General features: G+C 67.6%; 1 protein-coding gene across 9 annotated transcripts in view; it reads right to left on the reverse strand.

The window, feature by feature from the left end:
* KCNQ1 (potassium voltage-gated channel subfamily Q member 1) overlaps positions 1-15110 on the reverse strand; it is a 321574-nt gene that overhangs the window by 265036 nt on the left and 41428 nt on the right. For all 9 annotated transcript variants that reach the window (XR_006714357.1, XM_045486311.1, XM_045486309.1 and 6 more), the window contains exon 2: positions 11212-11302. Coding sequence is in view for 8 of the 9 variants with exons in the window: in XM_045486311.1 (XP_045342267.1) it covers positions 11212-11302 (91 nt within the window). In the remaining variant the exon portion in view is untranslated. The remainder of the gene's footprint in view (positions 1-11211; positions 11303-15110) is intronic.

Here is a 15110-nt window from a genome sequence, read left to right on the forward strand (position 1 = left end):
CTGACCACCTCCTGCAGGCTCCCTGCCGAGGCCCAGGGTCTGGGCACCTCGGAGGGCCACGCCCAGTAGCCAGTCTTTCCCAGACCAGCTGTCCCACAGGCCCCTCCCGCTGCCCCTCGCCGTCTGTGTACGCAGGGGCCGGCGACGGCCCTCAGGACGGGGGTCTTAGCACTGGGAGCTAGTGCTCCCGGACCCCTAGGAGGAGAGAGGTGTTTCCCGATGTCCCAGAGCCACCAAATGGATGTCTTCGTTTCCGAGAAAATCACCTTGAACCTGACACCGAGACGGAGACCACGAGCAGATGAGGGGTGTCTCGGGGAAAGTTCAGGGATCCCAATGGTGGGACCGAGCCCGGCTCCCCGGCTCCCCGGAGACTGCGGGGCCACCGGCTTCCCTGGCAACCGCCGGGCCCAGGGACGTCACGGGGTAGGCAACACCGAGAAGTGAGTCACGTGAGGACCCCGGCCCGGCCTCCACCGCCGAGGACAGCAGGGCTCGGCCCCGACCCTCCTCGGTGGGTGCAGGGAGCGGCCGGGAGAAGAGACGCAGGGCAGCCCGAGAAACTAGAAGTAAAAGAAAGAGTCCTGCCCTTCCCCCAGGTCTCCCCGCGAACCTGCTCTGAATGCACAAATTATTCTCAGCTCATCGTGTTCGGAAACTGACCAGATCATCGCCCGCCAGGAAAGGGGGCAGGCTGCGCCTCTCAGCACACACTTGACATTCTGTTCTCCTCCAGGCTTCCGCGCTGACAGTTTCTGGATTAAATGTGCAAATGGAACGCGGCCCCGAGGGGTCTCGCTCCCTGCCGGCCCGAAGCTCCAGGACTGAGCGTGCTTGTGCACACGTGTGTGTAGTTGTGTGTGCTGTCCCCGTGTGCACGTGCGTGTGTGTGTGTGTGGGGGGGGGGGCCTCTGCACGCCTGCCTCTCCATCAGGCACCAGGGCCAGCCCAGGCCCGTCCTTCTCGACCTGCTCCCTCGGCTGCCCTCGACCCCAACCAAGCCGGGAAAACAGTACCGTTGGCCACAGCCGCCCCAGCCTGGCTTTCGGCACAAGGAACTTTTCTCGGTGCAGCGGCGGTGGGTCCGGCGTGGCCTCCCTCGCCCTGGGCTCGGGCTGGGGGTCTGCGCCCCGCAGCCGCCACCCAAGGGGAGGCCTGGACCTCGCCTTCCCAGATGGCCAGCAGCCACAGCCTGGGGTGCAGAGCATCACCCCCAGCTCCCACGAGCCTGAAGAAGCTCCTCGGAACCTACGGGTGTCATCGGGCCCTCCTGGCCCAGCGGGGGCCGCCCGAGAGCCCGGAGAGAGCTGACAGGTGGTGCTCGGGGCACACCGGACCGGCTCCTGGCCAAGGGCCTTTCCCACCCCGTTCTTAAAAAGGGCTGTCAGCAGCCACCGGCCCTGGGGGTCACCCACGGCCCCCCTCTCCACTTGCCCCACCCAACGTGCCCATCACATGACTTTACAGCCGGAAAACAAAGCACACACTAGAGGAGCTGCTACACCCCAACTCCGAGGTCAGGGGAGGCAGGGGGCCGGGGGCGGGGGCGGGATGAGCGGGCGGCGGCTCCCGACCCCACCGAGCGGCCCTGAGCCCCCTTCTTCCTGCCTGCAAAGACCCACAATCACACACTTCAATGGCTGCACAGCCGGGGCTCTGGTTTTCATTCTGTGTGACCTGGGGAGGCAGAGAACGTGATTATAACCCGTCTGAATGCAGTACCCTGGGGCGATCACTCCGGCACCTGCACGGGCCCGTGGCCCCCGCCCGGCGACCAGCCACTCGGGCAGCCCGCTCACCCGGGCGGCGACAGCTGGCAAACACGGCCGGCAGCACCGCACCCCACGGCCACGAGGCCCCTCCGGGCTCATCCCATTACCCCGGACGACCTCCCCGGGGCAGCCCCCCGGGAGCCCCCCGCCGAGTGCCAGTGCCAGGCCCGCCTGCGCCCGGCGACACGCTGCCTGTTCAGCCCGGTCCCCGTTATGTTATGTCAGCTGTTGCCCCGTGCTTAAAACAAGGCTCTCCAGCTGGCCGGGGTCAGATGTGAAAACAAGGCCCTCCAGCTACCCCGAGCCGGGGACCCCCACTGAATGTGGCACTTAATGACGAGCGTCTCTCCAGCCCTCGGGCACAGCATAAAGGAAACACCTGTCCCGCGGACGGCACACTCTAATCCCGCTAAATCCCGAATGGGGGAGCCTGCGGGGCCGCGGCGAGGGGCCCCCACCCCAGTGTCTGACTTTTGTCCTGGGCCTCAGGGAGACGGCGCAACGGGTTTCGGCGGGCGAGGCGGGAGAGAAAACACAGGAGCCGGCCTGGGAGCCCCGGGCAGCCCAGGCCTCCGTCACGGGCTGGCGCCTTTCGGGCCGACCCAAAGTGCCATGCGGGGACCCTCCTCCCCGGGGGGGGGGGGGGGCGGCCGATGGGAGACCCGGGGGCACGCAAACATGCCCCGCCGACGGCCGTCACCTTCCAGGCGGGCAGGAGGGACTCCCGCGTCCGCCCCGACACCAGAGGCTGAGCTGAGCCCCCCCACCCGCCCAGAGCGCCCCGCTCGTCCCCGCCACCCCTGCCTGCGCCCCAACCCGGGGCCGCTCCGTCTCCGGTTACCAACCCGGAGCTGAATCAGCACGATTTCTGAAAGCAGGCAAGAAAAGACAGCGGGGTACGGTGGGGAACCTGAGACCACCCAGACGCCTGGCCACTACGGGGGGAGAAGCCTGGAAACCACGCACACGCGTGCACCCCCGGTGCCCGGAGAGGCTGCTCGGCCTGCTGGGCAACCAGCCGGGCTGTCCCCCTACCTGGCTCTTCCCGCCCCGGTGCCCCTGCTCCCGACAGGCGGCCGTCATGTCCGCCCCAGGGGGGACGGGGGCTGGGGGGGGGGGTCCGTGCACGGGGCCGACAGCCTCCCAGGGAGGAGGGTCGAGGAGGCCCGCACAGCCCAGGGCGGCCGGGGTGCCGGCCGGGGCTCGCACCAGGGCCCCCAGCACAGATGCCAGCACATACCTCGCATCACAGAGTTTAACAGCCTGAAAACAGGAAATGCTATGGAGACACACAGCCAGGCCCAGGCCCCGGCGGTTTGTAGAGCAGGGGAGGCCGGCACCGGCCAGGCCCAGCTGGTCTTGGGGCTCCGGGGCCTCCACTTGGCCATCACAGAGTCGCCCCAGGACCACGGGGATCCGGCACTCGGCACAAGCCGAGGGCCACCTCCCTTTTCCTTTAGGAGTCCGGTTGGAACCAAGATTGGGGCGGCATCTGGGGGGGACTCGGGGTGCAGGGGCCAGAGGGAACAGGTGCCCCGCTTCGCGGGTGACCCGGGGGCAGCAGGGGACGCCCCTGTCCCCACCCAGGCAGAGAGAACTGCGGGCTGAGCAGCCCCGAAGGACAGGGCCGGCCCGGCCGGCCGGGGCCAGGAGCGTGGGCCCAGCTCAGACCCTCCCGCAGGACGGGGTGCGGCGTTCTTCAGGAAAGTTTCGGATGCTTGTGGCAGTTTCGGCCACCTCCCGCCCAGGTCCCCCCAACCTCGCTGTGAACAGACTTGATCGATACGACAGTTCTGGCGACAGATAACGGGGCCCGGCGGTGGGCCTCACGGAGGGTGTCTTTGTCACAGAAAGCGAGCCACCGACCCTCCAACACAGGGCCCCGGTGTACCGCCGGAAGGTTCCGGTTACAGCCGAGGACTCCTGCTTTCACACACCTGGGCTGAGTGCAGACCCCTCACGAGGGAATGTCCCCCAGGGACAGGAACGCAGCCGGCCCAAACCCTGTAACCCTCACCAGGAGCGGGGTCCTGGGTGGGGCGGAAACTATGTCCCCAGTGGCGGGACGGCCTAGCTGCTGCCCTGGGCCCCTCAAGCCTCGAGCCCTCCGCTTCCTCCTGCTCAGACGTCCTCGGGGGCCGGGGCACTGTCCCCTTTCTGAAGCAGGCACCGGCCCCTCGAAACTCAGGAGGAGGAAGACCACGAACAAATGGCCGCCGCGCCCAGGTCACGGGGGTCACGACCCGTGACAACCCCACTCGTTCGACAAAATCTGGGACGAGGCATAGAGCCCCGAGTGTGGGGCATGGTCAGGCAGAGCCAGGGCTGAAGCCCAGCAAGCAGGTGTCAAAGCACCAGGGTCTTAGAGGTGGCTCAGGCCGCCAAGGGGGTGGGGTATCATTCTCAGGGGTCCCTGACCGCCAGCATGGGGCTCTGGCGAGCCGGCTAAGTCCCCTGGAGGGTACTGGTTTCCAATTCTGCGGACATGTACGGGGGCATCAGGGGCTGACCTGGACTGAGGGGCGTCTGGGGAGGCCTGCCAGGGCCTCCCTGCCCCACCCGGCACAGGAGAGATGGCCCCCCAGCAGCCTGCCCCCACCAGACGAGCACCGTGCCCATCAGGCCCCTGCTCACGGGCCCTGGGCCCCCGCCCCGCCCGCCATCGTCCCGGCGTCCCTCCACGCTGTCACCCTAGGCCGGCACCTGGGTTTAGGGCACGTGAGCGGGACGCTGAGCAGGGCCACGGGCCGCTCCACACCACGGGCCGCGCAGTGGGCACCCCAGGCCAACTGTCTTCACACAGCACGACTCACACCTCTGCCTGCCAGACCCGGGAGAAGAGGTCCCCTGCCCTTCGTCGACAGGCACGGGAACATCCGGAATGCAGACCGCAGCCGTTCGGGGCTCTTTACATCTATCTCAGCGCTTCTGTCGAAACTGGCAAAGGTCTGGTTTGCCCGCGGAAGTCGGGCCACCCAGGGTCAGCGGACAGCCCCCACCCTGCAGAGGGACAATCTGAACATGTGTGCCAGCAACAGCCCAAGTGTGACCTATCAGGGTACACGTGCACACAGACGCACGCACACGCCCACACGCTTTGGGGATCACGGATGGACATACACACACACACACGCACACACACGCACACACTCTTTGGGGACTACAGACACGCACACACTCTCTTCGGGGATCGAGGGGTCGCCCCTGCCCTGCACTTGGGCACCGGCCGCTCTCAGGCAGGGCCCACAGGGTGCAGACGTGAAGCCCGTGTCCTGTCCCTGAGAGCCCACCTATCTGCAGGTGAGCCCTGCTGGGGAAAGGGGGACACGTGAGCTCAAGGCTGTGAAGCACGGAGATGCGGTCTGCCCAGGGCACCCTGGGCTCCAGTGGACGAAGCAGGTGACGCCACAGTGCTAGCAGAAAGGGGCCCCGGAGGCAACTGTGGAGTGGGGCTTTGTCGCATGTGTAGGAGTTCACCAAGCAGAGAGGTGAGGCCTGAGCGGGAAGGGCCCCCCCAGGAGGAGGCTGCCCCGGAGCAAATGAGACCTCGGGGTTTCTTGGTGGCAAACCTTGGCCACAAGCGACCTAGGCTCCGTGAGCTGCGACCCCTCCGTGCGAGCAAAGGGCACGGCAGAGAGCGTTCGCACAACGGGCTCCCGACCACGGGAGCCGCCGGCCCTGAAGTTAGCCCAGCCGTCTTCGCTGGCATCTGAAGGGCGTGGAGGGCGGAAGCTGGAAACGCGCAGGTCTGCAGGGGCCGGGGGACCGGGAACAGAACCCGGACCTCGTTCCGAGAAACGGGGACCCACGGACGGCCGTCGAGGGCGCCCACGGTCCCGGCGGGCCTCGCGCTGCAGCTCGCAACGCGAGGCCGGGAGAGCAGGAGGGTGTCGCGCTGCGCCTCGGGGAAAGCAGGAACCCCAGGGGGGCCAGCCAGCTGGCAGGAGGGCTGGGTCACCGCGGCGGCGGGGCTGAGGGAGCCTCCGGCAGCAAGGGAGGAAGCCGCGAGCGATGACCTCATCCCCCAGGCCTCCGGGCCGCGGCTCACGGGGTTTCTAACCACAGCATCGCGGGACAATCCCCTGGTATGCTCAGCGCCAGAAGGCACGGAACCCGCTGTTTGTGCCGGGCCTTTGAGGGCCTCTCTTTGTGTGCGAGTCGAGAAGACACAAAACCCAAACCCGGCCCCTCACCTGGGCCCGGGGTTCTCACTGCCCAGGGCGGGGGGGGGCTCTGCCCCCGCCCCAGAGGCAGAAACAAAGGGCCACCGACAGACCTGGGGCCCGTTCATGGTCACGGTCACGTTCACGGCCGTGCGGCCGCACGGGGACGCAGGCGGACAGCGCGCCTACGGCGGCGCGGACACGCCCGCGCGCTCACGCGGGCGGACACGCAGGGGCGCCGCGCGCTCCGCGCGTGCAACGGGCAGGGCGCGCACACACGCGTGCCCGCGCCGTGGCGGGAAGGGCCCCTCCCCGGGAAGCGGCCGGCGGGGCTCGGGTCGCACGTGTGCCCGCTCACGGCCCCGGGGCCGGACCCGCAGCGCCGAGATCCCTCCCCAAATGGCTTTTGCAGGCCCTCGAATATGCCTGCTTCAGCAGAACGCTTAATCCCCGGGAGGCCGCCCTGGGGCTTCCTCGCTCCGCCGAGATAACAGCTCGGCCTCCCAACGCCAGGCTTGTGAAAGGGGACGGGGGCAAATGGGCTCCCTGGGAAAGCCCAGCTTCGGGGGACTTTTTTCCACCGTGTCCGCGGCGCGCGGGTCGCCGGGCCCCTCGCACGCAGCCCACGCTCGGCCCCTCCTGGGCTCTCGCCTGCGGTCTGGCTCCCGCTCGCACTCTGGGCCCCGGCCAGCGGTGCCCGCATTTCGCGGACGACAGCGCCACCTGGTGGCCCGCGGCCCGCCCTCTGCCCGCCACCACCGCTCAGGCCCACTCCCCCCGCCCGTCAGGGGGCTCTTCCTCAGCCCGGCCCGGCCCGGGGTCAGCTCCGACCTCACCCCTGCCGACTGCCGCCTCCCCAGGAAGTCCCCCTCCCGTCCTCCCGCCCGCAGGGGTCCAGCGGCTATAGGCTGCGGGGGCGGGGGTCCCTGCCTGTCCCAGCCCCCAGTAACTGTTGGTCTCCCCTGCCCTTCTCAGGGGGTCCCCTCCCTGGAGAAGCCCTCGGCACCTGTGCAGACACATCCCACCCGGCCCCGCTTCACCGTGCCCCTCCTTCCCGGCCCCGCCAGGGACACGACTCCTATCCGTCCCTGGAGGCTGGGACCGGGCTGCCTCGTTCCCTGGTATATCCCCGGTGCCCGCCACCCCCCGGGGTCAGGGCTCTCCAGTGGCAGCCGGACACAGCCAGCTCAATCCCCCCCCCACCCCCCCACCCCCAGCCCGAAGCAATCCGGCTCCATTCGGCCACGGAGCCGGGACGTCCTTGGAAACCCAGCAAGGCCACCAGCGGGCTAAGTCTGAAGCTGCCCTGACCACCCCCTCTATTCCACCGGTGGTGTCGGGGGGAGGGGGGGGGGTGCTGAGGCCCAGGACCACACGGCAACTTGCGGGTGTCCTGTGGGGGGGGCTCAAAGGAGGGATGTCCAAATTCTGGGAGCACCATGCTGGGCATGTGGGGAGAGTACCAACGCTGGACCCCTGCCCTCAGGCAGTACACAATGATGGAAAGCTGCAAACCCACCCGCAGATCCCCTGGCATGCTCAGACTGCTGGGAAAAAGCAGGTGCGCCAGGAGAGAAGAGCAGGGAACCCCCAGGTGGCAGGTTCAGGAAGAGTGACAGCCAGCCTGAGGCCCAAAGCTGGACAAGAAGCCGGTCATGTGGCATGCCAGAGAAATAGCAGGCCAAGAGCAGAGCATGTGCAAAGGCCCCGAGGCAGCAGTGGGGAGAGTCCAAGGGTCAGCAAACAGCGCACTGGGGTAGAGGGAGAGAGTGGAGTAGAGGCAGGGGGAGAGGGCCTGAATGTGTGGCACTTTGGAGGCCCAGACAGAGGGGCCAGGTTTCTCCTAAATGCAACCGGGAGCTTTGGGAACAGTGAGGCTTGTTTTAGAAGGCACTGCCCACCCCAGAGAAGGCTGCGTGCGGAGAGGGCCCCTGCTGGGACACGAGGGTGGCAGGAGGCAGCGGACATGAGAGGGTGGGGGACAAGGGAGGCCGCAGGGGTCTCTGCCTTCAAACGGGTGGAGGGAAGGTGGGACGCAGTGGGAGTGGGCTCTCCGCTTGGGGGCAGGGCGGCTGCTCGCCGACACACCCGACCTGGGGCCCGCAGGAAGGAGAACCCACAAGCCTCCCCCTTCCCAGCCCCTGCGGAGCCCCCGTCCGCAGCCGGGGCATCTGCGGGTGCAGTTCACACAACGGCCACCAGGTGGCACGCGGGCCTCAAAGATGCTGTGACTGAGGGCAGGCAGGCAGAGATGCCCAGGAGAAATGGAGATGGGGGGCGGCTGCCGGGATGCGGGGGTGGGGGGCAGGTGGGATTCTGGAGGGGCTGTTGGGATGCTGGGGGGCAGTTGAGATGGTGGCGGGCAGCCGGGATGCTGGGGGCAGGTGGGATTCTGGAGGGGCAGCCGGGATGCTGGGGGGCAGCTGGGATGATGGGGGGACAGGTGAGATTCTGGAGGGGCTGCCAGGATGCTGGGGGGCAGCTGGGATGCTGGGGGGGGGGCAGGCGGGATTCTGGAGGGGCTGCTGGGATGCTGGGGGGCAGCCGAGATGGTGGGGGGCAGCCGGGATGCTGGGGGGCAGGTGGGATTCTAGAGGGGCTGCTGGGATGCTGGGGGGCAGCTGGGATGCTGGGGGGACAGGTGGGATTCTGGAGGGGATGCTGGGGGGGCAGGTGGGATTCTGGAGGGGCTGCTGAGGGGGCAGCCCCGTGCCATGGAATGAACTACGTGCTCTGAACGGGACAAGCCTTGTCTGGCAGGGAGGTGTTCCTGGGCAAGAGGAGAGTGGAGGCCAGACCACACAGGGCCTAAGGCTGCCAGGGGCTGCCCCCACCCTGGGGCCGTCGTCCATGGGTCTGGTTTCCACGGACAGCGCAGGGCCTGGGGTCCCAGCGACACATCGGGGTGCGGGCCATGACTGCCAGGGTCCCGGTCGGCAGGGCCTGGCAGCTTCGGCAGCCTCCATCCTGTCCCCCACCCCCCTCCCCAGCTGCGCCTGGAGGCCCTGCCTGAGCTCTCAAGGACGGGGCAAGTCGCCACCTGAACTCAGGGCCCCCAGTTCACACAGCCCGCTGCGTGCAGGGACACCCGGCGTGCCTTCCGCCCACCCAGACTCCAGACGTCATCGGGGCCTCTCAAAACCCAAGAGCCAAGCTCCCGGTACCAGAGTGACCACCCCAAGCCACTCGGGGGGCTTCATGGGCCGAACTGTCTGCCCCCCAAGTTCACACGTGGGAGCCCCAACCCCCAAGCACCTTGGAATGTGACTACATTTGGAGATGGGCTCGTTAAGGAGACAACTAGGTAAACCGAGGTAACTGGGATGAGGCCCTGGTCCTGTAAGGTCAGTGTCCCCGTAAGAAGAGACGCCAGAGAGCCCCCACCCCCCACGTGAGGATACAGAGAGGGCACGCTTGCAAGGAGGAAGGGGGTCCTCGCTGAAGAGACCATCCCAGCCCCTCATCTCCGACTTCCAGGCTCCGGGCCATGGGGGATAAATGCTGTTTAAGCCACACGTCTGGGTGACTCTGCTGCGGCCGCCCCAGGACACTCGGACGTGCTCCGTGAGACCCAGGACTCATCATGTGATACCCTCAAACACAGAGACATGTCCCACGCTCCCCGCTTTTCCCCAGCTGCTGGCCGCTGGGACCTGAGGCCGCCCAGCGGGAAGGACAGTCCCCACCCTGGGAAGCAGGTGCAGGTGAGAGGCGTCACCCACATCTCACCTGCAGAGGAGGTGGACCCCCTCCCCCGGCCTGTACCGGGGCCACTGGCGCAGGGCTTCGGGGACATTCCTCGCCAGGACAGTGGCGGCTGACCCACTGCCCGGGTGCAGGAGGAACCTTCTCTGGGCTGCAGCCCCCAGGGCCTCGGCACGGGCCAGGCCGGCACCTTCGGCTGCTCCCGTGGGCGCCCAGGACCGGGGGAGAGTTCTGTCACCCACAGGCCGTCAGCGTCACCATCCTGCTTTTGGACGGCGAGCACGCCCCTGCTTTTACACGACAAAGCGTAGCCTATCAGGACGATGAGAGCAATATGCTGGGCCAGCGAGCGGTTCCACGGTGCGACCATCTCCACAGACGCGGGAGAGAGCTGCCCGGAGTCAACACCCTCACGTCAGACTCGGAGAATACCGCCGACCAAGAGAAGACCCACCGCCCGCCAGCCCGAGGCCGGCACCCTTCCTCACGAGAAGCCCCGGGAGTGCGACCAGCCCGCAAGGCCGGGGGCCCGGCAGCCGCGACGGCCACCACGCCGACCCGCGCTGGGCCCCGCGAGCCACACACGCCTCTGCCGGCCGCGACCCCACGTCCAGACAGAGCGCCACCAACAGCTTTCATACGTACAAGGGGGCCGCGAGCGAGCGCGACCTCCAGAAAACACAGAGGAGGCGGCGGCTGTGCCCTGCGCGGTCTGAGCACCCGTCTGTGATGGTAGCCGACAGTGACCACTGTCGCCATCACCAGGGACAGCCGTCACCGCCGCGGTCGGAAGCCCCCGTCGCGAGCCTGTGTGCCTGGCAGACGGGTGCGCGACGGTCGTGGACGGGAGACCTCACCAGACCAGACCGAGGGCAGTCCCCCCACGCTCGTCCCTCAGCTGCCCCCAGACTTCTCCGAACGCGAGGCAGCTGGGCGGCAGAGGTCGCTGGGAAGACCACACGAGCAAGGACGGTCGGCTGCGCGGACGCTACGTCGCGAGATAGGACAGACCTTGACGCACGGTCACGGAAGCCGCGCGGCCCTGGGGGAGAAGTCGGACCAGGGGGGCGGAGGTGGGTCCCTGCGCCCCCGGGCCTCTGGTTTACCATGAAAATGGCACCTCGAGGCGGGGCTGGAAGACGCAGGTCGGCAGACGGGGCCAAGCAGGCGGCCAGAGGTGCGGGGTGGGGCGAGATCCCCACGGGGTCGGCGTACCGGCCTCAACCCACATCAGGAGTCACCCCCGCACCCAGGCCACCGGGCAGGCTTGGCAAGCCGTGCGGACAGGTCCTCCTGTCCTCCTTTTCCAGCCCAGCTCGGAACCCCCTCCTCCGGGAAGCCCTCCCAGACCACCAGTCCCAGCCTGACGGCGGTCTTCCCGGCAAGCGTGGGGGTCTCTACGCCTCCGGTCCCCGGCTGCCGGCCGGCAGGGTGGGAAGGACATCGGTCCGGGGTCACCGTGCAGGTGGGAGAGGCCCAGAGAAGCTCACTCCATGCCATGGCCCGCTCCCCTGGCAGACCAGAGCCCCGGCAGCTGGGGCAGCGGTCCAGCCCCTCGCGCGGCTACGTACCATCCAGAAGAGGGTCCCTGTGGCCAGGGCGACGTACTGCTCGATGGTGGACAGCACGCTGAAGATGAGGCAGACCAGGACGATGAGGAAGCTGCAGGGCGGGAAGACACGGCGGTCAGCTCCGCGGCCAGCTCGCCCGCTCCACCCCCCCCCCCCAGACACAAGCCCAGGCCCGGGGACTGGAGGGGCTGCCCGCCACCCCCCGCCCAGTGGGGCCACGCCCCTTCCCTCCCCCCGTCTCAGAACTCCAAGTGCCACCCAGCCCGAGGCCCACCGGCCGGGGACCAGGCGCATGGAGCAGGGCGCAGTCAGCCGGCCGTAAAGGACGAGGCCGGGGCCCCCGCTACAGCGGGACAGACCCCGAAACACGGGCGTCGAGAAGCCACGCTTACAGACCACGTATCACGTGACTCTGTTTATGTGAAGTGTCCACCATGGGAGGCCCACGGGCACGGAAGGACGACTGGGGCCAAGTCCCATCTGCACACAGACCCCGCCGGCCCCCAGGAGGGGACGTCAGGAGGGGTCACCCCCGAGCTCCTGGGCAGAGGTCACGGGGAGGCCCCTGTGCAGACAGAGCTGCAGTGGAGAATGGGCCGGGGGGTGGGAGCCCGCCTGAGGAGCCCCTCCTGGGACGGCCACCGGGGGTTCTCCACCGAGGGCGGGGGGACGGGGGACGCCCACCCAAGTGTTGTGCTTCCCCAGCCCCACTGCGTCCTGGCGGCTAAACGGTCAGTCAGGTGTCGTGACACACACAGTGTGCTTCGTGTCTACTCTGTCCTGTCCCGGGTGGGCCTGCGGGCCCCAGAGACGCTGAGGCGGGGTCCCTGCCCTCGGGGGGCTCAGGACCTCCTGACTCCACGGGGCTGAGACCACGGCTCCGGCCCAGTCCGCCGCCTATGCGTCCCGAGAGCTGGGACACGAGGACCAGGAAGAGAAGGGATCTGACCCGTTTTCTGGGTCAGGGTGCGGGAGCAGGGCGGGGTGCAGAAGAGGCACCGGCCCCCCGAGGCCACGTCGGCCCCGAGGGACAGTGCCCTGCTTGTGCCGCTGGCCAGGGGCCGGGACCGCAAGCACCAGGGACGTCCTGAATCTTATCGGTCATCATCCCTGTACCTGTGGCGGCCAGGTGCCCTGGGAACACGGAAGAATGCGGGAGGCCTGCCAGGGCCGCCGTCCAAGACAGCGGGAGGGCACTCCGGGGCGCGGGGGCAGGACGCAGGCGGGGAGCTGAGTCGGGGGTGTGCCCAGACTCCCGGGAGGCGCTGTGAACCCACGGCGAGGTTTCTCCAGCCCACCCCGAGGCACCTTTCCACCCTGGGATGCTTCCGGTGAAGGTCAGAATCGTTCACGCGGACCACACTCGGGCAGAAAGCATGGGCTGTTCCCGGAGCCCTCGGAGCCCCAACACCAAAGAGCGTGGCCGTCGGGCTTACCCTGGGGTCTAAGCTAGAATTCGGGGAGGCTGAAACGTAGCGGGGGATCACAGAGAGCGGACCACGGGCGCCGGGGCTGGGGGGGTGTGGGGGTCCGTGTTTCACAGGGACAGAGTTTCTGTTTGGGAAGACGGAAAGTTCTGGAGACGGAATGTGCTTCATGTCCCTGAGCTGTGTACCTGACACGGTTAAGATGATAAATTTTGTGTGTGTTTTACCACAATTTTCAAAAAGGAAAGGGAATGACGTTCGTGGGCAGCAGCTGACGGAGGGAGCCTAACAAAGGCTGGCGGTGAGGCATGACAGAGGTCTGGACCCCCCCCCCCCCCCCCGCCAGGACAGGAAGGACCTTCCAGGCAGATAAACCAAGGGCTCGTCAAGGGACCTCAAGCCCGGGGCCAGACGGGGTTTGGAACGTGTGATTCAACAGATTAGGTGCTGACGCTTTACACCCCAAATCGTATCAGAGACGCTTCCGTTTGTATAAAAGTCGCCCTGGACACACGAGGGCAGGTGCCCTGCCGTGGAGCCGATGAGCTCAGCGCCCCGGGCCACGACACCCACCCGACATCGGACTCCCACGGCGGCGGCCTCCGGTCCTGCATGGCCCAGCCCTTGCGTGGCACTGTTCCCTCTAAAGCCCGCGCGGAAGGTGACCCGTCATCCCACGTGAGGAGGCGGGGCCTCGGGGCGCGGTTCAACGGGCCCTCCAAGGACTTCCAGGCTGTGGAGCTGGCCCTCCGTCCCGGGACGCCCTGGACATCCCGGAGGGGAGTCACAGCCACTGATGGGACCCCCGAGGCTATGAGCCAGCAGGAGCACGTCAAAGGCCACAGCGACCGTGAGCCCAAGCTGGCCGACCCCAGGATCCCCCCAGCCCTGGCTTCAGGCCAAGACTGAACCCCCCCACTGGGACATATGGCAGCCACAGACCCCGGGGCAGGAATGCCACATTGTGCGTGGACGCAGCTCAGCCGTGGTGGGGGGTCACCCTGGGCAGGGAGGGGTGGGGTGAGGGGGGCCGTATCCTTTCCTGGCTTCTGGGGCCCCAGGCATCGCCCTGGGCTGGTGGCTGTGCGGTCACGTGGCCCCTGCTGTTAGTTTCTCGTGCGTGGGGACGCCCGTCACCGCGTGCAGGGCCCGCCCAGGCACGCGGGATGGCCACGGCCTCTCAGGACACTGAGCTCCATCCCACCTGCAAAGGTGCTTCTGCGTGAGGTCTCATCCTTATGCTCCAAGGGACCGGACATCTGTGGGGGCCCCCAGCTCGGCCCCTGCTCTCAGAATGGCCATTTGCCAAGCCAACAAGTTACTCGTGAGGATAATCACTATGGAAACCTCCGTGAGTTTCTAAAAACTGGCATTAGTACTGGGTACAAACGTTGATAGTGGTTTTTAAAACATAATTCGAAATACATCCTTTTCGCCTTTTCCTTTTTTGTTACTGAACTGCGCCCGCGAAGGCCCTCTCTCCACGTGAGGTCACGTTCTCGGGTCCCGGGTCGGGACATGGACACGTCTCCTCGGGGTCCCCCTCGGGCACGCTGCACCGTACGACCCCCTCAGGTCCGGGAGACAAATGAGCAGGAGGGGCAGAGGACAGCCCCCAGGGGAGACCGAGTCCCTCCCTCCCGCCCAGCCCCCCAGGGACACCCGGGCAGCCCCGCCTGTGTCCCCCCCCCCCGCCCGCTGGCTGCCACACCCCAACGTGCACCATCACGCAGCCACGTCTCCCCGCACCCCCACACGGCCCCGACCTGCCACCAGGGACTGTCCGGAGGCTCGTCTCCTTAAAAGGTTTGCCCCGGGGACTCGACCCACAACCCCAAGGACCACACGACAGGCGGCTGGGCCCGCGGAGGTGTGGCTCCTGGGTCATCGTCTCCCCAAAGGCCCCGCTGCACAGACTCCAGACCGCCAGGCAAGAAGCTTACCAGAAGATTAAAACCTGTGTCCCCATCGCTGGGGACCCCAGACACATGGACCCTCCCGCCTCGCGTTCCAGCCGGGCCCTCAGAGGGCGCCTATGCACACAGCACCGGCCCGGGGTCACCACGGCCAGAACCCGCAGCCCAGCCCCCGCCGGTCTCCCCACCTCAGCGGTTCGCTCCCCACTGGGGAGCCGGGCGGCCCTGGGGAGATGCAAAGCCTGCCGGCTCCCTCCCAACTGAAGACCCTCCAGATGAAGCCTGAACTCCAGGCCCATCTTCCTGGGCCACCCCCTGCCCCACAGGCCTGAGCTCCCCTGCAGGGAGGCCTCCAGACACCCCCGCCGGGCCCGTGGCCCCTGCTGCACCCCCATCACAGCACTGACTGCCCCCTGCCTCCCCAGGCGGGGCCCCATCTGAAGACCCAGCACAAGGCCTGGTACACAAATGTCTGTTGAACCGACCGAACACAGCTTTAGGTTCAGGTCAGGGGCTCAGTGAACAGAATTCTCAGGGCCGCCTCCTCCACGCAGGC

The sequence above is a fragment of the Leopardus geoffroyi genome, chromosome D1, assembly GCF_018350155.1.
Source record: "Leopardus geoffroyi isolate Oge1 chromosome D1, O.geoffroyi_Oge1_pat1.0, whole genome shotgun sequence".
Classification (NCBI taxonomy): domain Eukaryota; kingdom Metazoa; phylum Chordata; class Mammalia; order Carnivora; family Felidae; genus Leopardus; species Leopardus geoffroyi.